General features: G+C 48.3%; 1 protein-coding gene and 1 non-coding gene across 2 annotated transcripts in view; one reads left to right on the top strand and one right to left on the bottom strand.

Moving 5' to 3' along the window:
- The window catches only part of DNAI1 (dynein axonemal intermediate chain 1), a 195,462-nt gene that overhangs the window by 85,082 nt on the left and 82,397 nt on the right, over positions 1-27,983 (top strand). Inside the window, exon 14 of the mRNA XM_038743923.1 lies at positions 25,883-25,972. Within this exon, the coding sequence (XP_038599851.1) occupies positions 25,883-25,972 (90 nt within the window). The remainder of the gene's footprint in view (positions 1-25,882; positions 25,973-27,983) is intronic.
- LOC119926111 lies at positions 7,544-7,681 on the bottom strand. The gene has a single exon (XR_005450019.1). It is a non-coding gene; the product is annotated as a small nucleolar RNA SNORA7 (small nucleolar RNA).

Raw genomic sequence — 27,983 nt, 5'->3', positions numbered from 1 at the left:
GGGACTGTGTCCAACCTGATTAGCTTGTACCTACCCCAGTGATTAGTACAGTGCTTGGCACATAGTAAATGCTTAACAAAAAGCATTAAAAAATGCTTAATCTTTAGAACCGTTAAAAAAAAACAACGAAAAAAGAGTGGGGACCGGAGCACCCCATCTCATTATTATGTGCTCTCCTCCCAGACTGAGGTGCCTGCCAGGCCTTCCTGTCTGGCAAGGGGCAGGAAGCTGGGCACTCTGAACTTCCACTCTGAGTCGTCCCCTAGAGCCGGCTGGCACTGACTCTCTGCTTGGGAGGATTGGAGGTTGTGGGGACAAAAGTGGCCCTTTGCTAGCCTATCTTGGACTCCTTGTGATTTTTGTTACTTCACTGAACACTGCGCTAAGCCCTGGAGTTGATGCAAGATAATTAGGCTAGACACAGTCCCTGTCAAACGTGAGGCTCACAGCCTAAGTGACTGGATGGGCAGAGATTGGAGGATGGGGCAGACAGCCCGTACCTTGGCTCCATCCTAGTCCCGTGTGGTGGAAAGGTAAGGCCCGAAGGGTAGGATTTCTACAGCAGCAGAAAACTTCCCCAACTCTATTTCCTGCCTGAGGAAGCTCAGCGTGCTGTGGCATTTCATCACAGGTTCCTGGTGGCCACAGACCTTCCCCAACCTGAAGGAGGCCTAATTCATCCTGGGCAACAATTATGTGGCCCATTTCCTCCCCAAGTGGGAGGAGGGGCAGCAGCGACCGAAGGGCAGGAGATCTGGGTAATGGGGACCCTCATCCTCAAGAAGGCTAAAGGTTCCCAAATAGACTTCATCTGTGGAGGCTCAGTTAGAGTTTCTTTTTTGATGAGAAGGAGATGATACATTAGTCAAGGGGGCCAAAAGGGCTCTTCAGCCTCCTGCTACAGGGCATGGAGAAGCTAGAGCTGGGAGGCACCCTGAGGATCATCTAAGCCAATCTCCTGCCTCCAGGCTGATGAACACTCAAACCAGCTAGGACAAATGTATGTTCTGCTCTGCATTCAGAGGGTTCCTGGGGCAGTGATTCTACATTCTCCAATTGTCACCTGTTTCAAGGTTTGATCCCAATGGCAAGTAGGAGGTCCTTTTTTTGCCTAACTCACTTCTCTCATGCAGTTGTACTCATTGAATGCTTGCTGAGTGCAAAGCACTGTACCAAGCATTTAGCACTCCCTTCTGTGGTTTGATTTGAGCTGGAAGCAGAGGTGGCTCCCACATTGAGCTGTTCCTTGTAGCTTTTCCCCTATAATGACTCCTTTCCCTCCTGGTCAGTGAATGACAATGACCAGATTAAGTGCCGAAAACCTCCAAATCAATCAGTCAATCGATCATATTTATGGTACGCCTACTGTGTGCAGAGCGCTGTACTGCTAAGTACCTGCTGTGCGACCTTGGGCAAGTCACTTAGCTTCTGTGGGCTCATTTGTAAAATGGGGATTAAGATTGTGAGCCCCCTTTGGGACTGTATCCAACCTGATTATCTCGTATCTACAGTGCCTAGCACATAGTAAGACATACCACTAAAAACAAACAAACAAAAAAACTTGGCTCTTGGAAGGGTTCACTAGAATTAGTAGACATGATTCCTTCCCTGAAGGATCTTTGACTCTCCTGGGAGAGACAGACACAAAAATAATTTACTAATGGGAGGTAGTATTCAAGTGTAAAGGCATGTTTATGAATGTTACTTACCCCCCTCATTGGGCTGGGTTCATCCTCCCATTCTATTGGCTGCCACTGGCCTCTGCTGGCACAGAGGGAATCCAGCTGTGGAAGGAGGAGATGAGATAATCTCATCCGCCCAGCTGACAGAAATCGAGCTGTTGTGGAATACACACAGTCCTCTTCCCCAAACGCGTGACCTAAAATAGCCCGCAGATCCTTATGGTGTCCTGCAGAGGGAGCCCCAAGACTCATCTTTAATGATAATAATAATAATAATAATAATAATAATAATAATAATAATAATAATGGCATTTGTTAAGTGCTTACTATGTGCAAAGCACTGTTCTAAGCGCTGAATAATAATAATAATGATGGTATTTGCTGAGCGCTTATTATATGCCAAGCACTGTACTAAGCGCTGAGATATGTACAAGGTTATCAGGTTGTCCCTCGTGGGGCTCACAGTCTTAATCCCCATTTTACAGATGAAGTAACTGAGGCACAGAGAAGTGAAGTAACTTGCCCAAAGTCACACAGCTGGTATGTGGCAGAGCCGGGATTAGAACCCACGACTCCGACTCCCAAGCCCGTGCTCTTTCCACTAAGCCACACTGCTTCTCTTTGTTGGCAGGATCCAAGGAGTGTGTTAAGGGTAAGGTTTAGCTCCCTGCAAGCCTGCTCCACACCCCAGGGCCAGGATCAGGTGTCCGCCCGCTACTGGACCCTAGCCGTCCAGTCAGCCAAGATTTCGGTTGATGACGGATTCTGATGGTCACTGAGATCAAGCCTTTCTTCCCTTTGGTGAACTTTGGACATTTCCTCACCTTCAGCCCCACAGCACTTAGGTGCAAAGCGATGACATACACATTATTTATCTGTATTAATGTCTGCTTTAGACTGTAAGCTCACTGTGGACAGGGAACGTGTCTACCAACTCTGTTGTACTGTACTCTCTCAAGCAGAGTATACTGCTCTGCATACAGTAAGTGCTCAATAAGTACCACTGATGGTTTGACTCCCTTTATTGGGGTCTTGAAGATAGCCCATGTGAGAGGGGATGGAACTCAGTTTCCTGGTTCCCAATCTATTGCTTTAATAATAATAATAATTGCTATTATTATTATTATTGTGGCATTTGTTAAACGCTTACACTGTACCAAGTGCCGAGGTGAATACAAGCAATTTGGGTAGGACACAGTCCCTGTCCCAGGTGGAGCTCACAGTCTCAATCCCCATTTTACTGATAAGGTAACTGAGGCCCAGAGAAGTGAAGTGACTTGCTCAAGGTCACATAACAGACAAGTGGCAAACTGGGATTAAAACCCATGGCCTTCTGACTCCCAGGCCTATGCTCTATCCACTACACCATGGGCTTGTCCCCTCCCCCAGACCCCCAGAGATGCAACCACTAATTTTTGATGCCCAGGATGTTTGTAGGATTCTGAAGCCGTTCTCCAGGAGGCTAGTGTACCCAGGACACTTGCCTGTGGGTCTCTCAAAATGGTGAAGTCTATATAAACATTTTCAGAAACAACCGAGCAGGTTGTGTGATATCATCTGTTCAGGGACTTTCCAACTCCCATGCTTTCCACCCCTGTATTCAGCCCATCACCAAATTCTGTCAGTTCTTCCTCCAGAACAATTTCAGAATCCTCCCCTTCCATTTCAATCAAATGGCCAAAGCACTGGTCCGGGTTGCAGTCCTGTAGTGCTTGGTTACTGCAGCTTGGTGTAGTGTATAGAGTACAGGCCTGAAAGTCAGAAGGTCATGGGTTCTAATCCTGGCTCCTCCACGTGTCAGCTGTGTGACCTTGGGCAAGTCACTTCACTTCTCTGTGCCTCAATTACCTTATTTGTAAAATGGGGATTAAGACTGTGAGCGCCATGTGGGCCAGGGACTGTGTTCAACCTGATTACCTTGTATCTATGTCAGTGCTTAGAACAGTACTTGGCACATAGTAGGCGCTTAACAAATACCATTATTATCATTACTACTGCTCTTTGCAGCCCTCCCTGCCTCCAGTAAACGGGATCATTTTTCTAAACATGATCATTCCGTGCACGTCTCCCACTCCTCAAAACCTCCAATGGTTGCCCATCCCTTTCCTCCTCAAGCAGAAACTCCTGACCCCTTGGCTAGAAGGTTAACTGGACTTAATCGTCATCATCATCAAGTGCCATCCAGTTGTTTCCGATTCAGAGAGGTTTTATGGATTTTCCATTGAGTTTCCTTGGAAAGGTACGGAAGTGGTTTATCATTGCCTTCTTCCACGCAGTAAAAACTGTATTCTCTGTCATCATCTGTGATCAAGATTTTTATCTCCTGATGAGAAGCAGCGTGGCTTAGTGGAAAGAGAACAGGCTTGGTAGTCAGAGGTCTTGGGTTCTAATCCTGCCTCTGCCACTTGTCAGCTTCTTTGACTTTGAGCAAGTCACAACTTCTCTGTACCTCAGTTACCTCAACTGTAAAATGGGGATGAAGACTGTGAGCTCCACGTGGGACAACCTGATTACCTTATATCTCCCCCAGTGCTTAGAACAGTGCTTGGCACATAGGAGGTGCTTAAGAAATACCATCATTATTATTATCATCCACCTTTGACTCTTTCCCATGCTGCTGCTGCTCAGCTCAGGGGAATCAACTTTATCTGATGCTTCGGCTTAGGCCTTTCCATTATGGGTAACCCTGACGAGAGAAAATCTCTCAGTGGCATAGCTCTAAGCTTCGTTGGTGTATGCAGACTCTCCTGCCACGATAAGACATTGATTCATAGGTGAGAACTGGACTTGAAGACAGCCGCAAATTAGAGCCCAGGGTGAAGCAACCTTAGAAAGCCGGAAGGGAAAGGAGGTAAAGACCCACTGAAAGTGCAGGGGATGGAAAGCGGGAGGGTTAAGAACTAGTATAGGTTACAGTTAATCGTCTACTCCATTTCCATTATTATCACACATAATGGTCTAAGTGGCTTTTACAAACCTCAAGACTTTCATTGTTCCTGCTGTAGACCTGCACCTATTTTTTTCTACTAAGAGTGTGTTGACTGTGCCTGCAGTATTCACACCCAATACTAGTTCTTTTCCTGGACACTTGTGGTTCAGGAGTTATAAAGTCTCAAGCACACAACTCCCATTACCAGATCATCCAAACTATGAGAACCACACCCCTGGAGGTTTCGCTGGGTGGATCCCTGACACGATGCATGCCAGCCCATTGACCCAGGCTTTTACCTGGGTCATCAGTAGAACCTCCTGCTGGTTTGCAGAGATATGTTTTTTGATGTGAACGCATCTGTCACCAACTCCACACATTCTCTTCTACTCTTGAGGTGAAGCTCATTAGTGCCCTCCCCGGTTTCTCCCAGATTCCTTGCTGTATCTTAGAATCTCCGAACAAATATTAGTTATGCTGCGAACTCGAGGAGTGGCCACTGAATTGAACGCTTGCCCAGTGAATTAACATCCTCCTGGCCTTAGAGTCTCCCGTCACATGACGTGTCTCAGGCTGGAGATTTTGGGACCAAGAACATTCTCAAAGGAGTTGGTTGTAGTACTTGGGTCATACCTGGTGTCACTCACCCTCTCTTGCCCCTGCCCGCTGGGACACAGAGTACCACAGGCAAGTAGGCGGGCAAGGATGCAGCACACTGAAAGTGCAGGTATGGTCTTCCCCCACATTGGTCCGCTTCCAGAAGAACCGACGAAATCATTGATCTCCTGACTCCCTGCGCACTGCTTTTTCCACTGGGCTAATAGCAAAGCCTCATTCATTCATTCGTATTTATTAAGCACTTATTGTGTGTAGTACACTGTACTAAGCATTTGGGAAAGCACTTGGGAAAGTACAGTGCAAAAATAAACAGTGATACTCCCTGCCCACAACGAGCTCACAGTCTAGATGGGGCGGGGGGTAGGGGGGGAAGACAGACATCAATACGAATACGTAAGATTACAGATATATACATAAGTGCCGTGGGGCTGGGTCGGGGGGAAGAGCAAAGGGAACAAGTCAGGGTGACGCAGAAGGGAGTGGGAGATGAGGAAAAGTGGGGCTTAGTCTGGGAAGGCCTCTCGGAGGAGATGTGCCATCAATAAGGATTTGAAGCAGGGGAGAGTAATCATCTGTAGGATTTGAGGAGGGAGGGCGTTCCAGGCCAGAGGCAGGACGTGGTCCAGGGGTCGGCGGCAAGACAGGCAAGATCGAGGCACAGTGAGGTTATCAAAGAATGACCAAAGAGATAGGATGGTCAGCGCTCATTCCCATTTTTCAGATGAGGAAACAGAGGCCCAGAGAGGTTAAGTGACTTGCTGAAGATAGAGCAGCAGCACAGCTGGGACTGGAACCCCCATTGCCCTTTCCTCCAGACCATGCTGCCTCCCTACTATTACATACAAAGGAGAGAGTAGAAAATAAAGGGCCTTTTTCTTGAGGGAATAACCAGCTGGAGATTTAGTGCAGGCAGAGAGAACAGAAAAAAGAGTTTTACCGTCACAGGGAAGGACAATCTCTAGCAATGAGAAGCTACATAAGACTCTTGGGAGACCACAGTAGAAGACAGATTCAGCATTCAGGAATGGGGTAGGTTTTTTGGAGCTTTGTGAGGTTTTTTATTCTGTATGAGCAGAGCCATGCCACTTAGTTATATTGCACTTCCCAAGCCTCGAGCACAGTACAGAAGCAACATGGCCTAGTGGGAAGAGTGTAGGTCTGGAATTAGAGGACCTGAGTTCTAATCCCAGCTCCACTACTTGCCTGCTGTGTGACCTTGGGCAAGTCACAACATCTCTGTCCTCAATTTCCTCATGTGTAGAATGGGAATTAAATAGCTGTTTTCCTTCTCCTTTAGGCTGTGAGCTCCAGGTGGGACAGGGACCGTATCTGACTGATTAACCTGTATCGACCCCAGTGCTTAGTTACTGCTTGGCACATAGTAAGCAACACAAATACCACAGTTCTTCCTCTTCTTAGTGAACCGTGCCTAGTACACAGCACCAAAGCCGCTATCAATACTAGGAGGCCAGATGGAAAACGGTAAATGAGACCAGCACGTGGCAAATATGACAACTCAGCAAAGGTTGGGCTGGTCTTGCTTTGCGGGTGGAGAGCGCTATTGTTCACACAGAGGACTTTTCTCCATGTAAACTGAGCTTCGTCTGAGGGCAGGAAGGACAGCCCCACACAGTCTGAGGATGCTGGGTTTCCTTTTGATGATAAAATAAGACACTGGCAGTGTCAGATTTCCATTTTCTAAAGTTGGCATGCACGATCAATAAGTGGTAGTATTTTGTTTTATGGTATCTGTTAAGCACTTACTATGCATCAAGTACTGTCTAAGCCCTGGGGTGGAAACAAATTACTCAAGTCAGACAGTCCCAAATGGGGCTCAAAGTCTAAGTACGAGGGAAAGCAGGTATTGAATCTCCATTTGGCAATTGAGGAAACAAAGGCACAGAGCCAGGATTAGAAACCAGGTCCTCTAGCTCCCAAACTCATGCTCTTTCCACTAGGCCAAACTGCTTAGTATTGGCAGTAACCGGCTTTAATGAGAGCCTATTGTATGCAATGCTCTGTACTAAGCACTTGGGAAACACAAAACCAAGAAGTGACATGTCCCCTGCCCGCAAGGAGCCTACCCTCTGATGGAAGTTGTTTTTGTCTTATGCTGTTGAGTCGTGTCCGACCCATAGTGACGTCATAGACACTTGTTCCCCAGAACGCCTCACCTCCACCTGCAATCATGCTGGTAGTGTATCTATAGAGTTTTCTTGGTAAAAATACAGAAGTGGTTTACCCTTGTCTCCTTCCGTGCAGTAAACTTAAGTCTCTCTCCCATACCGCTTCTGCCTGGCACAGGTGAGTTTTGACTTGTAGCAGATACCTTTCCACTTGCTAGCCACTGCCCAAGCTAGGAATGGAATGGGTATGCCTCTGCTTGACTCTCCCTCCCATAGTCGGGACTGGTAGAGTTCTGGAAACTCTCCAGGTGCATTCCTGAGAGGAGTCTGATGTAGGTAACAGACATAAGAATATTTAGATCATGAGCTCTCTCTGAAAGACTGGCTGACTCCCTCCCGCATATCCTTTCCTTGCGCTCAACATCGTGCTTTGCACAGAGGAAGCACTTAAATACTATTACTGCTACTATTTATAAGCAGAGTAATCTAAGTGGGTGATTGAATGTACATGAGAATAATATAACCACATATAATATGACCACATATAAATCCCAAAGTCAAAACTATCAATCGCTGAATGTGAAAAGATTATCAGATGAGTTATTTAACGCCACCTCTCTCCCTATTGCTAACCCTAGCCTCCTTTAAGGTCTGACCTGGTTCTAACCTTGGCCGTAATGCTATCCTTCATCCTAATCTAAAACACTCTCCCTGTCTCTCTTCTTTACCCTCTCCCAAACATGACTCCTAACCTTCAACCGCATCCTGAAATTCAAGCTAACCTTCACTTTAACTGCCAGCCTTAACCCTAACCGTAACCCCACTTCAGAACAAAACTTAGTCCCTTCCCCGATGTCACCGGTTTTCTGAAAGTGCTGACTCAAAGCGGGTCGAGGCCTGGGGTTGGGCTGCAAATCAGATTTCCCATTTCAAGGCAAATCCTCAGAAGATTGAATTGCACAGCTGAAGTGAAGGCATTGAATAATCCCAGATAAGACTCTTCTCCATGCCTGTGACATTTCCACTGACTGGCAACTGGATCCACATTCACTCACCCAAAGTCCTCCTCTCTCTGAATGTGGCTCTGAAAAGATCCAGGGCCCCTTCCGCCTCCCTCCCACCAAGGATGGACTGTATTACTTCAGGATCCTTGCCAGTTCTAGAGGGCCCTGGGCATGCTGACAAGTTCTCCAGTTCCCTTATCCTTTCTGCTCCCCGAAAATTTCACCCATCTTAGGAGAAATCCATTTAAAGGGCCCTGCCATCTGAGGGTATCCCCCTAATCGTTTGTGGTTTCACAATTGTGACGTTAAAGAGAAGTAAAAGAGAGAAATCTAATTGTAGCAGGACTTTCCTGCTCCTTCAACCTTCCCTCCTGCTTGGCTCAGCTGCCCTCCCAATTTTTCCTCACCTGCTTCTAGTAGAAGTAGTAGTAGTAGTGACAGTAGAGGGGGTTAGTAGCAGTAATAGGAGGAGGAGGAATAATGGTATTTATTAAGCATTTACTGTGTGCTAAGTGCTGAGAAAGAATACACGGTTTAGACATGGTCCCTGGCCCTCAGGGGTTCACAATCTAAGAATTATCAGGCCTGGATGGGGGCTAGGGACAGACCCATAAGGAGAGCTACAGCAGTACAGGAAGACAACAGAAAGACTTGGACAAACACACGAAATGAAAACAAAGATCCATAGGGTGCTGTGGCAGGAGGAGCAGAATTTCAGGCTCCCAGTGGCTCAGAGTCCAGACACAGCCTTGACCCCAGTGACCGCTATAGGTCTCTACTGAGGATCCGTGGTGGAGGTGCCAGGGTAAGGTTGGGCATGGGCTTGGAGTTACATGCCGTCACATGACCCAAGGCAAAAAGAAGAGCCAGGGCCAGGGGTAAGCCTGACAACCGTCGACTATGGACTTCCCTCCTGGGCCACTGGACTTTCTCTCGGGTGCCTGATGAAATAGTTCAAGCACTAATCAAACTAAGCCCTAAGAGCACAGGCCTGGGAGTCAGAGGCCCTGGGTTCATATCCCAGCTCTGCCAACTGCCTGCTGGGTGGCCTTAGTCAAGTCACTTCCCTTCTCTGTGCTTGTTTCCTCCTCTGTAAAATGAGAATCAGATAGGTGTTCTCCCTCCTCCTCAGACTGTGAGTCTCATGTGTTACAGGGTCTGTGTCCTACCTGATAATCTTTTATCTGTGCTTAGTACAGTGCTTGAAACATAGTAAGCGCTTAGCAAATGCCCCTATCATTATTATTACTGTTATTATTATTATCGTGCCAACTGTGGGCGGAGGCAGGATTCCCTGGAAATGCTACAGCAGAACAAGAAAGGAAACAGGCCAAGCCCAGCCTCCAGACTGTAAGCTCGTGTGGGCAGGAAACGTGTCTGCCAACTCTGTTGTATTGTCCTCTCCCAAGTACTTAGTACAGTGCACTGTACACAGCACTCGATAAATACCATTGATTGATTGATTGATTGATTGATTGACAGCAGGGCCAGAGGGTACAGCAGCTGAGCCGTAGAACCTCAGTGCTCTTGGTGTATGCATAGACCGTGCTGACTTCCTCTTCTCCCCCCGACCCCCAAGCCCCTTCCTCACCCTTCATTGGTGCATGCTGTCTCACAGGCCCGGGGGTCATGGGGGACCCTCTCCTCACCCAAACTTCTGTGAGCCCACTGTTGGGTAGGGACCGTCTCTATATGTTGCCAACTTGTACTTCCCAAGCGCTTAGTACAGTGCTCTGCACACATTAAGTGCTCAGTAAATACGGTTGAATGAATGAATGAACCCTCAGAATCTAGAAAATAAAGAGCAAAAAGCACTTTCCAAAGGACATTGGTAGAGGGAGCTATAGCTCCTTTCGCTGTGGTGGAAAACAGAAATTCATTCGTTCATTCAGTTCATTCAATTGCATTTATTGAACACTTACTGGGTGCAGAGCGCTGTACTAAGCGCTTGGAGTGGGGTGGGACGGAGGGGGGTGCAGTGGGGAAGAGGGGGTGGAGTGGGCCAGGAAGGGGTTGGTGGCCTCTGGAGCGGGGCCTCACCGACCCTGTGTGGCCACAGATGAAGTGATAGGACGTCCTCACTGAGGCCGAAGGGCAGTGGTGCTCCGTGCATTTTAAGTGCAACCCTGAGAGAAGAGAACAGAATGCTCAGCATTCCCCGGGCCAGAGATATTGGTTTTCCTTGTGCTCCCAGGGAGGCACAGAGGGCTGTGTTTGTCTCTTACTTCCAAATTGGGTCTGGCTAATTTACCATCAGCCGTTTCCCACGTCTCCCATCCCAGTCGAGGTGCTGCTCAGCCCCCGCTTCTCCAGGAAGGGAGAGAGAGGCAGTGAGATGCAGCAAGAGTGGAGAGGAGGAGGCAGTGAGCTCGCCACCGGAGATGCTGCAAAGCCCCCCGTAACTGCAGCCCAGCCAGCGTGGCAGCTCGGGCTAAATGAGTCGTGCTGGGCTGTCACTGAGAAGCTCACTGAGAGGCAGTGTCACCTAGTGAAGGGAGCACAGGCCTAGGAGTCAGAAGGCCGTAGGTTCTAATCCTGGCTCTGCCACTTGCTGCTCTGTGACACTGGGCAAGTCACTGTACTTCTCTGTGCCTCAGTTACCTCCTCTGTAAAATGGGGATTAAGACCATTAGACCGACGTGGGACAGGGGCTGTGTCTGACCCAATTTGCTTTTATTCTTCCCCAGTGCTTAATATAGTGCCTGGCACATAGTAAGCACTTAACGAATATCACAATTATCATCATCATTAATTTTCCCTCCCTCTCTGCTACCCTGGCTCAGTTCACACAAATGGTGTGTTGGCCTGTGGACCTGATTAGCCTGATCCCAGAGACCCCACTACCCACCTTTCCCTCCTCAGAAAGCCAGGTTCTCCACCACCCTACAGAGTCTGGGAAAGGGGGAGGGAGATGGAATTAGAGACATTTCCAGAGGTGGGAGCCCTATTGTCCGCTGGATGGTCTTTCCAGACCGGGCAGTCAGGGGAGGCAGTCTCTGATAGGGCCATAAAACCAAGGCAGAGAGAGGAAGGAAGAACTTGGGCTCAGAACTGCGGCTCAGACATCAGAATACTCTGCTGGTTGTGTGTATTTCATGGTACTTGTTAAGTGCTTACTCCTTGTCAAGCACTGTACTAAGCATTGGGGTAGATATGATAAAATCAGGTTGGACGCGGTGCATGTCCCACATCGGGCTCACGAGTCTTAACCCCATTTTACAGATGAGGTAACTGAGGCACAGAGTAGTAAAGTGACTTGCCCAAGATCATAATGCAGACAAGTGGTGGAGCCAAGATTAGAACCAAGGTCCTTCCGACTCCTAGGCCTGTGCTCTATCCACTAAGCCACCCTGCTTATCAACTTCTCTGTGCATCAGTTACCTCATCTATAAAATGGGGATTAAGACTGTCAGCCTCACGTGGAACATGGACTTTGTCTAACCTGATTAATTTGTATCTACCCCAACACTTAGTACAGTGCCTGGGAACATAGTAAGCGCTTAACAAATACCATTAAAAAAAGTGATGCCACTGGGATTAAAATTCAGATCCTCCAATTCCCAGCCCCATGCTCTTTCCACTAGATCACACTGCTTCTCTGTGTGTGTTGGGTGTAGATGTAGGTGTCTATGCAAGTGTGTGTTTTTGAGTGTGAGTGAGCATGTTGAGTGTGAATTGTGTACCTGTATATGTGTCTGGTTGTATTCGTAGGGATGTGCACATTAAGAAAGAATGTATATATATATATATATATATATATATATATATATGTATATATACACACACATAAGAGGTGTTGGTGTTTGCTGTGCAAGTATGAGTTTTGCTTTGCCATTTCATGTGTCTGTGTGTGTTAGCAGGTGTAGTATGTATTAGAATGTGCATATGAATATGTGTACATGTTAGGGTGCGTGTATGTGTTTGCATCTCTAGAGGTCCGTGTCTATGGGTGCCTGAATGAGTGTGTCTCTCAGTGCATGATATAGCTAGACAAAGGATAGTTTGTTTGTTTTTTAAATGGTATTTGTTAAGCACTTACTCAACTAAGCACTAGGGCAGACACGAGATAATTGTTAGACACAGTCCCTGTCCCACATGGGGCTCACAATCTTCATCCCCATTTTACAGATGAGGTAACAGAGGTGCAGAAAAGTGAAGTAACTTGCCCAAGGTCACACAGCTGACAAATGGCAGAGCCGGGATTAGAACCCAGATCCTCTAACTCCCAGGCCCATACTCTTTCCACTAGGCCAGGCTGCTGACTTCTCTATGGAAAATGTGATCTTCCACTCAAAGCACATCCTGAATCTGTAATCACTGGAGAAAACCCAGGAGAAGGAGGAGCTTGCTTATTGTCTTAGCAGTGCTCTACGCAGAGCTGGAGTTTAATAATTCTTGGTTCCTCTCATTTCTAAAACAACAGCGAACTCAATTACCGGCTATCCCAGCTGCTTAATGAAGCAGTCAGGCCGGGAGGACATTAATTCATCGGGCAAGCATTCAATTCAGATGGCCACTCCTCAAGTTCTCATTCCCAGCATAACTAATGTTTGTCAGAGATGCTTAGATTGTGGCAGGGACTCTGGGAGAGACGGTCAAGACGCTTAAGAACCAGTAAGGTCACGCTGCTTCCTAAGTTAGAGTTAGTCCTTTGTATTTGAAGATGGGTGAAATGTGGAACACAGCTGATGCAAGACTATGGTTCTACCCACCTCGTATACATACAAATTTTGTCCCTCCGTGCTTTTCTAGGTGGGTTGCTTCCAAGACCTAATCCGGTTTTCATTTTCTCCCCTCCATCTCACAATCTTTTTGCAGCTTCCGCTCAAAAAGTTGCTTCTTTTTTGATTTGCAACGCACCAAGTCAGTGTCTCTCTTTTTTGTACTAAGCACTGGGGTGAATACAAAATAATCACGCCACATATGGTCCTGTCCCATGTGGGGCTCACAACCTAGGTAGGAAGGAGAGAAGGTATTGAATTCCAATTTTACAGGTGAGGTAGCTGAGACCCAGAGAAGTTAAGTGACTTGCCCAAGGTTTCACAGCAGGCAAGGGGCAGAGCCAGGATTAGAACCCACGCCCTCTGATTCCCAGGTTTGTGTTTTTTCCACTAGGTTATGCTGGTATACCATGGTAGTCTTCCAGCTTTCAGCTGTGATCGAGTAGCAGTGGTAGCAGTAGTGATGGCATTTATTGAATGCACTGAAATGAACACTTATGAAGTAGCTCAGAAGCACAGGGCATGTTCCCGACCCACGAGGAGCTGCTGCCATTGTCTAAGACTGTGCTTTATTTCAATTTTAAACCATTTCTCGTCCCTCCTGGCTTTTATGTTCCCCCATCCCCCTTTCAGCTCCCCAGACAGCTGTGCCTGTGTAGTGACCCTCCTCCTCTGATCACTTCTTCTCCACCTCATTTACTGGCCCTCTTCTTATCTGACAGACCACCACCCTCCCCATCTTCTAAGTCCTACTAACATCACCTTCCTCTAGGAAGCCTTCCTTGACTAAGCCCTCATCACCTATTTTCCCTCCCTGCTCTGTGTCCATGCACTGAGTCCCACCCCTCAAGCACCTAGGTCTCCAAATGCTACCCCACCCCCATAGCACTTGTGCACATCTCCTTATACCGTGTTGCTTCCCTTACCTGTAATTTCTTTTAACATCTGTCTCCCTGGCTATATTGGAAAGCTCTTTGGGGGTAGGATGGTGTCTACTTACCCTATTGCACTCTCCCAAATGCTTAATCATGATGGTATTTGTTAAGCGCTTACTATATGCCGAGCACTGTTCTAAGTGCTGATACCATGCTCTGCACAAAGTAAGTGCTCAATAAAAACCATTGATGGGTCTGATTGAAAGAACCGATCAAGTTCCACAACTTACCACAATCCACAACACTGATTAAAAGGAGCACTGAGCCTATTTTTTGACCATCCTTTGCAGGGGGCAGCAGCGGGGGTCAGTGTCCTCCTCTGGACCAGGATGGTGACCAGGATAGGCAGGGCACAGGGCAGGCTGGGCAGGGAAGGTTGCCCTTCTTCTCATCCATTCTGGCTGGGTTGAATCAATGGTCAAAGCCAAATTGATGGTCAGTGGTCAATCCCTGCCTTAGGCTAGGATGGGGCCATCCCCAGTGGTCTCAGAACCCTCTTTGCTGGTGAAAGTAGCTCAGGCTGGAGTCCTCCCCCCCCCCCCGTCCCTCGCCAGAGGGTGGGACCTCAACTTTGTGGACTGAGCAGCCTGGGCCCTTGACCTGCAGGTGAAATGTCTCCCACATTTTGGGAATCGACAGGGCAGAGGAGAGGCACTTGGTCCCAGAGAAGAGGGGGAAATGGGGTTGGGGAGGAGGAAGAAGAAGCAGGAGCAGAAATGATGGAGATGGAAGGGCCCCCTTCTGATCTGGGGGCAGCTGGACCCCGCTTTGGGGTATGGCAGCGCAGACCAGGGAGGGCACCAAAGACTGACCTCGAGGTTGGCCACTGGGAAGCAGTGCGTGGCCTAGTGGATAGAACACAGACCCGGGAGTCAGAGGACCTGGGTTCTAATCCCGGCTCCACCACTTGTCTGCTGTGTCGCCTTGGACAAGTCACTTCACTTCCTCTGAGCCTCAGTTACCTCATCTATAAAATGGGGATGAAGACTGTGAGCCCCATGTGAAACAGGCACTGTGTCCAAACTTGTATCCACTCCAGAGCTTAGTACAGTGCCTGGAACATAGTAAGCGCTTAACAAATACCACAATTCTTATTCTTCTTATTCTTCTTCTTCTTATTAATTGTGTAGTTAATCAGGAGCAAGGCCCAGAGGCCCAGGCAAATCCCCTTCCAGAGCATGAGCGTCTGCAGAAGCTGCAAAAACCATCGGGGTTCTGGGGCTTGTTAACAAGCTGCTCCTGTTGAGGTCATTATCACAGGTTTGAGAAAAAACATTTACTTTCGTCCCAGAAAAGGCCTGGCGTGCTAATAACTTTATTGCCTGACACACTCAGTGTGAATTGTAATAATGAAAGGCATTTCGGCCCTTCTTCACGGCACCCAGGGGCAAGCGAGAGCCTGGCGAGAGAACCACATTGACATGCCTAGGGTCTATTAAAGTAACATTAAGGTGGTAAATTAGAGCGGTGAAGTTTGACGGATTGTAGAGATGAGCAATAAAAATAATTTAAAGGCTGGGAATGGGGGCGTCTGAGAGGCAGCAGAGTCTGGGGGAAGAGCACGGGACTGGTTTAGGGAGAGATGGGCTCTAGTCCCAGCTCCGCCTCTGTTCTTCTCCAGATGTTTGGGACCTCAGTTTCCTCATCTGTGAAATGAGGATAAGATAGATTGTGAGCCTTAGGATGATTGGGTCCCAGGTGGTAACCTCATATCTACCTGTATCTAACTGTATCAGAGGAGCAGAATGGCGAGGTGGATAGAACATGGGCCTGGGAGTCAGAAAATCATGGGTTCAGATCCCGGCTCTGCCACTTGTCTGCTGTGTGACCTTGGGCAAGTCACTTCACTTCTCTGGGCCTCAGCTATCTCATCTGTAAAATGGGTATTGAGACTGTGAGCCCCACTTGGGATCAGGGACTGTGTCCAACCTGATTTACTTGTATCCACCCCAGCACTTAGTACAGAGCCTGGCACACAGTAAGCGCTTAACAAATACCATTATTATTATTATTTTTTATTTTGCCAGGAAACTGGGGGAGGGACCTTCCAAGTCTTCATTTCCGGAATCTGCCCCAATTTCAATCATCATCATCATCATCATCAATCGTATTTATTGAGCGCTTACTATATGCAGAGCACTGTACTAAGCGCTTGGGAAGTACAAATTGGCAACATATAGAGACAGTCCCTACCCAACAGTGGGCTCACAGTCTAAAAGGGGGAGACAGAGAACAAAACCAAACATACTAACAAAATAAAATAAATAGAATAGATATGTACAAATAAAATAAATAAATAAATAAATAGAGTAAAAAAATATGTACAAACATATATACATATATACAGGTGCTGTGGGGAAGGGAAGGAGGTAAGATGGGGGGATGGAGAGGGGGACGAGGGGGAGAGGAAGGAAGGGGCTCAGTCTGGGAAGGCCTCCTGGAGGAGGTGAGCTCTCAGCAGGGCCTTGAAGGGAGGAAGAGAGCTAGCTTGGCGGATGGGCAGAGGGAGGGCATTCCAGGCCCGGGGGATGACGTGGGCCGGGGGTCGATGGCGGGACAGGCGAGAGCGAGGTACAGTGAGGAGGTGAGCGGTGGAGGAACGGAGGGTGCGGACTGGGCTGTAGAAGGAGAGAAGGGAGGTGAGGTAGGAGGGGGCGAGGTGATGGACAGCCTTGAAGCCGAGGGTGAGGAGTTTCTGCCTGATGCGCAGATTGATTGGTAGCCACTGGAGATTTTTGAGGAGGGGAGGGGATTCACTGATTCAATCAGTGAATCAGTTTTATTTGTTGAGCCCTTACTGAATGCACTGTATTGAGTCCTTGGGAGACATGACACCTGCCCTCAGGGAGCTTATTTGAGCCCATTTTCCTGGATGTGGAGTTGATCTGGCACTGCTGAAACCCAAATAATAATCATGGTATTTGTTAAGCTCCTACAATTTGTCAAGCACAGTACTAAGCACTGGGCTGTATACAATATAAGCAGATGGGACAGTCCCTGTCCCACATGGGGTTCACAGCCTAAGGAAGAGGGAGAACAGGTATTGGATCCCCATTTTACAAAAGAGGAAACTGAGACACAGAGAAGGTAGGTGATTCGTCTAACGTCACACAGCAGGCAAGTGGCAGAGCAGGATTAGAATCCAGGTCCTCCGACTGCCAGGCCTGTGCACTTTCCATTAGTCACCACTGCTCCTCAACCTCTTTTCAGCCAGCCTTCTTCTGACCACAGAGATTCCTGCTGGCCGGAAGCCAGCAGCAGCTTTGGCTCTGGACCATGGTGTGCTGAATTCAGTTAGGGACGGGGAAAGGGCAACCCCATTTCTGGGTCTAGGGTCATGCTGTTTCCGCTGCTCCCAGATTAATGGTTCTTCCAATACCTCCTCCTCTTTCTCCTGCCCCAACCCCCAGCCACGCCTCTCTCCCTGCCTCCTGTCTCCAGAGCTAATTGAGCTGAAAACCTCCCGAGAACTATCTGGAACCCTAGGTTATCAATCAGGAGGGGTTTTCATGTCAAAACCCAGATTAAAGTCCACGCTAGCCTGGGAGAGCGAGGGCAGAAGCAGCTGGTTGCCTCATGCGGGGGAACTGGAATGGGTTCATTGTCACCAGGAAAGGGAAATGGGTTTGGCATCCAGGAGCTCAGGGATAATAATAATAATAATAATAATAATAATAATAATAATAATAATAATTTTGGTATTTGTTAAGCGCTTACTATGTGCCAAGCACTGTGGGGGAGATACACGGTAATCAGGTTGTCCCACGGGGGGCTCACAGTCTTAATCCCCATTTTACAGATGAGGTAACTGAGGCCCAGAGAAGTGAAGTGACTTGCCCAAAGTCACACAGCTGACAAGTGGCAGAGTCAGGATGTGAACCCATGACCTCTGACTCCAAAGCCCATGCTCTTTCCACTGAGCCACGTTGCTTCTCTAATGTGGTAGCCCCAATCTCCATCCTGTGTACTTGGGACAGGGGTAATAATTATGGCATTTCTTAAGCACTTACTATGTGCCAAGTGCTGTTCTAAACACGGGTAGATACAAGATATTCAGGTTGGACACAGTCCCTGTGCCACATGGGGCTCACAGTCTTAATCCCCATTTTACAGATGAGGAAATTGAGGCACAGAAAAGTTAAGCGATTCATCCAGGATCACACAGCAGACAAGTGGCAGAGCTGGGATTAAAACCCAGGTCCTCTGTCTCCCAGGCCCGTGCTTTTTTCACTAGCTCATTCTGGTTCCTGTGGAAGAATTCTGAGGCCCAGTCGCTTAAGGAAACAGATCCATTTTCTTAAGCCAGTGCCATTTAGGGTCTCAGACAGCCCTAGAGGAGGGCCCCACCAAAGTAAAGCTCATCCAGAGAGATTCCCAGAATCCTTCAGGGTCCAGTTATGCCACCACTGAAAGCTCAAGGAACCTGATATACCTGGATCAGTGACTTTTAAACTTGGAATCCACATCCATCACAAGGAAAGAGATGGGAAGTGGGACTGATGGTAGTTTGCTTTCAAAGCCCTCAGAAGGACACAGGTAGCGTGGCTCAGTGGAAAGAGCCCGGGCTTTGGAGTCAGAGGTCATGGGTTCTAATCTGCCACTTGTCAGCTGTGTGACTTTGGACAAGTCACTTCACTTCTCTGGGCCTCAGGTACCTCATCTGTAAAATGGGGATTAAGACTGTGAGCCCCACATGGGACAACCTGATCACCTTGTATCCCCCCCAGTGCTTAGAACAGTGCTTCACACATAGTAAGCACTTAACCAATGCCATTATTATTATTGTTATTATTATTATTATTATGTGAAAGAGGTGTAGTGACCGAAGGGCTAATGACCAAAGGACAAGGAGGGCTGGAGGTCTGGTCTTGTGGCTAGCTGCTGTGTTTCTATATCCCCTAACCCAAGGGTATCAGCATCTCCTAAATGTCACTAACCTGCAGCTCTCTCACTCCCCCAGATCCTTGACCCAGACCCTCAAGGCCCTTCCCCTGCCATCACATTACTCGGGGTTTATCAATCAATTGTATTTATTGAGTGCTTACTGTGTGCAGAGCACTGTACTAAGCGCTTGGGAAGTACAAGTTGGCAACATATAGAGATGGTCTCTACCCAACAGTGGGCTCACAGTCTAGAACTCAGAAGGGGGAAAGTAGGGAAAAGGAAAGGGAAGCTTCTCTGAATGGACCAGACTGCAGCTCTGTGGGGGTTGGAGTCTGGAGGAGGGAGCAGCAGAAGAAACACCAGTCTGCCCTCACATCACAAAATCTCACTGACCCCCCAGTTCTCCTCCCCATTGCCCACCTTAACCCCACCCTCCTGCCCTGGCACCGGCTCAGCTGTTTCTGCCTTTGCTCTTTTGCAGATGGCAGTGTGTGGATCAGAGGAGTGTCAGTAGCTACCTCTGACTTGCTCTGGCTGGGTGCCAATGCCCCAGAAGAGCCATGCCCCCAGGAAGCGGCCAGAGGGTTGAGATGAGAGGATGGCCCCAGAATTAGCCCATCCCATTGACCATCTGAAAGTGGTGCACTGGGCTGGAGCATGATATCTCATGGGCCTCGTGACTCTGATGCCCCGTGGCAGGGCTAGAGCGCGCCTGCTCCTGGATGCCTAGGGATCTGATATTCCCAGCAGCCTAAAGTTTGCCCTGGCCCCCTGGGGAAACCCTCACGGGGAGCAGGATAGGCAGACAACAGAATCCTCCTCTTCAAAATTGTGAAAACGAGGTGAGGCTGGGACCATGTCTCGACTGTTTGTCTTTTATTCACCTTAGCAGTTAGTGTTTTGCTGGGGGTATAGTAAGCACTTAATAAATGATACTAATAATTATATTTTTTTAGTGCTTACTGTGTGTCAGGCACTGTACTAAGCGCTTGGGTGGGTACAAGCAAATCGGGTTGGACACAGTCCCTTTCCCACGTGGGTCTTACAGTCTCAATCCCCATTTTACAGATGAAGTAGCTGAGGCCCAGAGAAGTGAAGTGACTTGCCCTAGGTCACACAGCAGACAAGTGGCAGCGCTGAAATTAGAACCCTTGACCTTCTGATTCCCAGGCCCATGCTCTATCCACTAGGCCATGCTGCTTCACTTAATAAATGAGTGCTTAATTTGTTGCTGTATTGTACTCTCCCAAGCACTTAGTACGGTCCTTTGCACACAGTAAGAGACCTCGGCTCCACAGTCCTTAGGATGGCTCTCCACAGTCAGCGGGCACTCGAGCAATACCCGCGGTGACTGTGATGATCAGGAAGATCACCCACAGGGTGCTGCAGAGTCCCAGAGACCAGTGGTTTTTTAGAAGGCAAAGTTGGCTTTGCCTAAGAAGAGTTGTTTCGAAAACAAGCCCACCGTTCTGTCAGTGGTCTCCCAATTTCCCAGACCCATGACTCTCTCGGTCTCCCCGTGCACCGAGCTTATTTTAAAAGCTTGGCCTGGGAAGGCCTCATTCACCTTGACCCCTATCGGGAGGCGGCTGACCCCTGGCCTCCCAGAACAGGCAGCGGGCCCCTTTATAACGGAGGCATACTCAGGGAGCCGTAAGTGGACTGGTTTTTCTGACAGACCCATTCTTTACCCACAAATCTTATTGAATTTCTGGCTCTCAGAAATTGAATCCATTTTGATGTTATTGATCTCATTTAAATTTCCTTTCTAAATCTCCAAATATTTATCATCCTTTGGCTCTCTTCCATGCTGAGAGAGCCTCCTCTTCCCAGGAAAGAGGCAGGTTGGTAGCGATTCATGCCGCCTCTCAGCATTTCTGGGGTGGCCTGGCCAGTGGGCACCCACCTGCTTATTTTTTATGGTATTAAGTGCTTACTATATGCCATGCACTGTTCTAAGCCCTGGGTTGGATACAAGCTAATCAGGTTGGACACAGTCCCTCTCCCACGTGGGGCCCACAGTCTTAATCCCCATTTTACAGATGAGGTAGCTGAGGCAACAGAGAAGTGAAGAAACCAGGATTAGAACCCAGGTCCTTCTGACTCCCAGGCCCATGCTCTCTCCACTAGGCTACCCTGCTTCTCTGCACAGCAGCACCTCTCCCGGAGTCTGACGCAGTCTCCAGCCAAGTTGGGGAGAGGGTGAAGGGAAAGAAGGAGCCTAGTGAAAAAAGAAGGAGGAGCAAATATGAGCTCTAGACTCGAACCTCATTTTGAACATTCATTCAGTCGTATTTATTGAGAGCTTACTGTGTGCAGAGCACTGTACTCTGTGCTTGGGAAGTACAAGTCAGCAACATACAGAGATGGTCCCAACCCAACAATGGGCTCACAGTCTAGAACAGCGATCTTGTCCACTGACTCTGTTGTTTTGTACTCTCCCCAACACTTATTATAGTGCTCTGCACACAGTAATAATAATAACAATGGTAATTGTGCTATTTTTTAAGTGCTTACTGTGTGCCAGGCAACGTACTAAGTGCTGGATTCATTCACTCATTTATACAGTCATATTTGCTGAGCGCTTATTATGTGCAAAGCACTGCACTAAACACTTGGATACAGGCAAATTGGGTTGGACACAGTCCCTGTCCCACACAAGGCTCACAGCCTTAATCCCCATTTTACAGATGAGGTAACTGAGGCACGAAGAAGTTAAGTGACTTGCCCAAAGTTACACACAAGTGGCAGAGCAAGGATGAGAACTCAAATCCTTCTGACTCCTAGACCACGTTGCTTCTCAAGTTAAGCAGCTCAATGAACACCACTGATGGATTGAGCAAGTGGCCTCCATTCATTCAGCCCCTACCCCAATCCCAATTCCCCATCTTCCCTGACCTTCTGCCACCATCTCCACTGCTGAAACATTCCTTCCTACTAGGCCATCCCTAAGAGCTCAATAAATACAACTGACTGAATGAATAACTACCACCAGACACTACTTGCCTCCTGGCAACCTGGGGCCTGTTAATGCTGTGTCCTTGGGTGTCAGTACCCTAATGAGGAATCCCTGAAAGGCACTGGGGAGAATATACAACAATCAACCCCCTGGATGCATACCCTGAGAAACATCAAGGGTTTGGTCTGTGCAGTGAGGTTCTGAATCTTCTTCATCTTCCCTGGAGGATGAGGGACAAATCCTCAGAAAAATCTGTCCCTTTCTCTTTCCTTACCCTCTCCGTGCCCCCTTGGCCGGTATGGCCTCCTTTCAACCCTCACTTCTGCTGGATGGGCCAACTGCAGAAAGGATTTTAGGGGCCGAGAACAACTTTCATGGAGGTGCCCCACATCAGGGGTGCCGGTCCCTGGAGCACCTGGAATCAGGAGCCCGCGACGTTTCTAGCTATTACCTGTTTATCACAGGTCATACCTGTGTCTACCACTGTGTCTACCACTGGCAGATGTCTCTAACAATTCAAATCCCATCTGCAGTGTGGCTCAGTAGGAAAGAGCCCGGGCTTTGGAGTCAGAGGTCCTGGGTTCAAATCCTGGCTCCGCCACTTGTCAGCTGTGTGACTTTGAGTAACTCACTTAACTTCTCTGTGCCTCAGTTACCTCATCTGTAAAATGGGGATTGAGACTGTGAGCCCCACGAGGGACAACCTGATAATCTTGTAAACTCCCCAGCGCTTAGAACTGTGCTTTGCACATAGTAAGTGCTTAATAAATGCCATTATTATTATTATTATTATTATTATTATTAATGAGTCATAAATCAATCCCTTGAACACTGTGGGAAAGGTGACCAGATGGGGTGCCCAGGCATGCCTGTAATCCAATCAAATGCACCTTTAGGCAGTTAGCATCATTGTGGCCTACCCTGTCCCACCCAGCCCCTGAAATCTTTCCTTCCCACCTGGAGCTCACCTGGAATCCCACAGCTCCACCACCAGTGGGCTGAAGGCCCTAGAGGGAAGGTCATTGACCCAGCTCTGGAGGTCCTAAGGGACCCTGACACCTCTGACTGGGAATCCAGCATGGCACAGATTATAGACTGCAAACTCACTGTGGGCAGGGAATCTTTCTAATCATTGTTGTATTGTACTCTCCCAAGCCCTTAGTACAGTGCTCTGCATACAGAAAAGCGTGCAGTAAATACAACTGAATGAATGAATAGTGGATAAAGCCTGGGAGTCAGAAGGCCATGGGTTTTACCCTGCTCCACCACTTGTCTGCTGCGTGACCTTGGGAAAGTCACTTCACTTCTCTGGGCCTCAGTTACCTCATCTGTAAAATGGGTATTGAGACTGTGAGCCCCATATGGGACAGGGGACTTTGTCCAACTTGATTTGCTTGCATCCACGCCAGGACTTAGGGCAGTTAAGCACATGATAAGCGCTTAACAAGTACCATTACTATTATCTTGTCCCTGTCAATCACATTCCTGCCTGAGTGTAATAAGCGAGGAAGAGGGCAGGCAGGGGTGCAGCTCCCCTGGCAGTGCACACAGAAGTTTCTGAGGTGCCCGACCCAACAATGTGCCTAGCACTGTGCCCTGACAGGTGAATGATTGGCTTGTTAGTCTCTGCAGTTCTGCTTCCCAGAGTAGTCAGCTATTCTTCTGTTTTCCTGCTGGGCCTTTCACCCTCCTAGAGCATCCTAAGGGGATCAGTTTGGAAATTTTCGCTGTTGGAAGCAAGGTTCCAACAGAAAGTACTGGGCCCAGAAACCAGGTCCTCCAGCTCCTGGAACACTGCCTTCCCTTCTGGGCCAAGTCTTGCACAGCCAAGGGGAACTGTTGCTCTCTATTTTCAACCCTCCATCAGCCCCACAGCCCTTCCATAGAGATCCATAATTCATTTATTTATATTAATGTCTATCTCCGCCTCTTGACTGTAAGCTGGTAGCGGGCAGGGATTGTGTCTTTTATATTGCTGCATTGTACTCTCCCAAGTGTTTAGTGTAGTGCTCTGCACACAATAAGGGCTCAATGCATATGACTGATTGATTAAACTGATCTGGAATCCTTGCCAAGTTGACAGTGAACAAATGGTAATTCAGTATCAGCTGGGATCAGAGCACCTGCTCCTCTTTCCGTCAACTGACAGGAACTCATTCTGAGAAGGTCTGGAAAGAGTGTGGCATCCCAACCTTAGGCTGGGACAGGAAGGTGTGGGAGTATGCTGAATATGTGTGTGTGTGTGTGTGTGTGTGTGTGTGTGTGTGTGTCTGCATGGCACTGTGTGAGAGTTTGTGGGTGAATATGGGTGTGTGAAATTGTGTATATGGGTGACTGTGTGAATGTCTGGGTGACTGCTGTCCCAGGGCAGCCTGGGAGGAGAGTCCCTTGGCCACAGGATGATGATGATGGTATTTGTTTAGCGCTTACTATGTGCCAAGCACTGCTCTAAGCACTGGAGTAGATACGAAGTAATCAGGTTGTCCCACGTGGGGCTCACAGTCTTAGTCCCCATTTTACAGATGAGAGGAAACTGAGGCACAGAGAAGTGAAGTGACTTGCCCAAAGTCACACAGCTGACAAGTGGCGGAGCCGGGATTAGAACCCATGACCTCTGACTCCCAAGCCCACGCTCTTTCCGCCAAGCCACGTAGTGCCAGCTCCTAGCCCTTGAGGTTTACCGTCGGGGGCCAAAGACTTCTGGTGGCATCACCATGTGGTCACTCCACCCAAAGACCCAGCCTAGGGATTACCACTGGACTACACCACCCGTCTCCCTGCTCCATGGGCAGGGTTGGATCAGGCTGAGCCCTGGGGGACCATCTCTGGTTCCAACTGCCCCATGGAGGATGGGGCTTGGCTATGGGCTGGGCTGGGACAGTTCTGGGTTCCACAACCCCTGGGTTGTGGTGGACTGGGGGGTTTAGGGGCCTGGAGATGAGCAACTTCTGGTCCCCCAACCCCTCTGAGCCTCTAGTCCCGCTGTGATTTAGGAGCAGGAGAGCAGTAGTACTCCGCTGAACTCTGAGAAGCAGCGTGGCTTAGTGGAAAGAGCATGGGCCTGGGAGTCAGAGGTCATGGGTTCTAATCCCAGCTCCGCTACTTGTCAGCTGTGTGACTTTGGGCAAATCACTTAACTTCCCTGTGCCTCAATTACCTCATCTGTAAAATGGCGATTAAGACTGTGAGCCCCCCTTGGGACAACCTGATTACCTCGTATCTACCCCAGCACTTAGAACCATTCTTGGCACATAGTAAGTGCTTAACACATACCATTATTATTATTATTATTCTCCAAACCTCTGGGAGACAGTCCTACTGGAGCAGCAGATCCCACGGTGGCTGATCCTTGGGGAAAGAGCTTGGTGGTCTTCTGAGAGAAGCTGGGCTCTATCAGTACCCCAGAGGCCCCGTTCTTGGCAGCTCAAAACATCCCCAACTGGTGTCAGTGGGGCCAGGCATGTTGCTAGGAGACAGAGTGGAATAGTGGCAGAAGACTGGTCCAGGAGTCAGGAGACCTGGGTTCCAATACTGGCTCAGCCTCTGGCCTCCTGGGTGACCTAAGACAAACCCTTAAGCTGTCTGCATCTCAGTTTCCTCATCTAAAAAGGGCATAGTAGCTGCCCCTCCCTTCCAGATAAGGATACTGGGAGCATAAATGGGATCATTCCTGTGAAAGCATTTTTGAAAAAGAAAAGGGCTCTATAAACTCCCAGTATTATCCCTTTCATTTTTCTTTTCCCTCTTACCTGTAACATCTGTTTCGCCCCCTAGAATGTAAGCTCTACATTCCTGCTTGTGGGAACTCCTCCAAGCTCTCCCAAGTACCTAGTACAGTGCCACACACATTATATGAGTTCAATAGATACCATTTAAAGGTTTTTCATTCTGGCTTCCCTCTTGCCCCATCATCACTCTCACCCCCATCCCGTCCAGGTCCCCAGGATGGAGACAGTTCCCCAAGCCCGGCCCAGCTTCCCCTCACCTTTCCTGTTGAATTCCCAACTTCCTTGTGATTTCCCAGGTCAAGTGGCAGAAGGATGATATCGATCACAACCTGAACTTCTTCTCCATCTCATCGGATGGGAGGATCGTGTCTTGGACCCTGGTGAAGGTAAAAGTCCCCCGTCCCCTGCCTCTTGCTACAAACACATGGGCTCTGCCAGGGTCCTGCTTCGATAAGGAGTTCCTTGAGGGCAACTTATGCCTTGTTTTTGCTGTAATCACCCAAACGCTTAATCAGGGAAAATCATTAAGATGATGCTCATTGACTGATTGATTGTCTGATTATTGCTTTGAGGTGCTGAGTATGCTGAAAAGGGCGATTTTCCCCTCCGTCATAGATTGACATCAATCCCCATCTGTCAATCAATCACTCATACTTATTGGCTCTGCCACTTGTCTGCTGTGTGAAGTTGGGCAAGTCACTTAACGCCTCTGTTTCTAGGTTACCTCATCTGTAAAATGTGGATGATAACGAGTCATTCATTCATTCATTCATTCAATCGTGTTTGTTGAGCACTTATTGGGTGCAGAGCACTTTACTAAGCACTTGGAAAGTACAGTTCGGCAACAGATAGAGACAATCCCTACACAGCAATGGGCTCACAGTCTCGTGGCACATGGACTGTGTCCAACCTGATTAACTTCTGTCTATCTCAGTGCTTAGTACAGTGCCTGGCACATAGTCAGCGCTTAACAAATACCATTAAAAAATGGTGGCAGAGCACTGTACGAATTATTTGTGAGAGTACAGTATAACAGTGTTGGTAAATATGTTTCCTGCCCACAAGGAGCTTACAGTCTAGTCAGACATTAAAATAAATTATGAATATACGCATAAGTTCATCGCTGTGGAACTGAGGATGAATAAAGGGGTGCAAACACAACTGTGAGGGCCAAGTAGAAGGGAGAAGGAGTAAGGGGAAATAAGGGCTTAGTCAGGGAAGGCCTCTTGGAGGAGATGTGCTTTTAATAAGGCTTTTAAGGTGGAGAGAGTGAAAGATGCGCTTGAGGTCTGTCTGTCAGTTCCCCCACTCCCTCCTCGGGGGCTCTCCCGATTCCTAATTCAGCTAATTCAGCTGATTTCAGATCCCCAGCTTCAGCCTGACCTTTCAACCCCACCTAAACTGCTGGAGGACCTTGGAGCTTCAGGGAAAGTCCAGTCTGGGCTGCAGCAGGCTTAGCCACTTTTATTTTTCCGGAGCCTTTTCTTTCCCAAAGCCTTCTGGGACCCTCTTGCAAGGCTTAGTTAGACCAGTTTCCCACCTCTTGTGGGACCAGCAGGGCTGAGCTCAGTTTGGGAAACGTAAGCTCCTTATGGGCAGGGAGCACCTCTACCAACTCTCTTGCATTGTACCTTCCCAAATGCTTAGTACAGTGCTCTGCACCCAGTAAGCATTCAGTAAATACTTTGACTGACTGATTGGAGGGGAAGTCTGCCTGCTGAGCAGAGTCGGTCCACCCTGGGGGCTGGGTAAGGGAGCACATTTAAAAGAGCAGCAGCAGGGTTCCTAGTCGATGGAGCTTGGGCCTGGGAGTCGGAAGGACCTGGGTTCGAATTCCGGCTCCACCATTTGTCTGCTATGTAACCTTGGGAATGTCATTTAACCCTCTGTGCCTCAGTTACCTCATCCTGTAAAATTTGGGATTAAGACTGGGAGCCCCAAGTTGGATGGGGGCTGTGTCCAACCTGATTAGCTTGTATTAACGCAGCGCTTGGTACAGTGCCTGGCACGTAGTAAGCTCCTAACAAATACCATTAAAACAAACAAATGGAAAGAGCCCCAGTAAGCGCCAAGCAAAGCAGGAGACAAGGCACCTCTCCCCCACCCCTGGCCAACAGCCCAAACACAAAATCCATTATTAATCCCAAATCCTGGTCCCAGTGCAGGGACTAATTCAGAGCTAGGATTCTGCAAGGAATTCCCAGAGCCTGGGATGGAAACAGAGCAGTACAGTGCCTGGCACATAGTAAGAGCTTAACAAAGACCATTAAAAATTGATGTGTTCCACATGAAGTAGTGGAATGAGCTTGGGCTGGAAGTCAAATAATAATAATAATAATAATAATGATGGTATTTGTTAAGGGCTTACTATGGGCAAAGCACTGTTGTAAGCTCTGG

Source organism: Tachyglossus aculeatus, chromosome 3 (assembly GCF_015852505.1).
Source record: "Tachyglossus aculeatus isolate mTacAcu1 chromosome 3, mTacAcu1.pri, whole genome shotgun sequence".
In the NCBI taxonomy this organism is placed as follows: domain Eukaryota; kingdom Metazoa; phylum Chordata; class Mammalia; order Monotremata; family Tachyglossidae; genus Tachyglossus; species Tachyglossus aculeatus.
The sequence above is the reverse complement of the archived record's forward strand: the minus strand, read 5'-3'. Positions and strand labels throughout refer to the sequence as shown.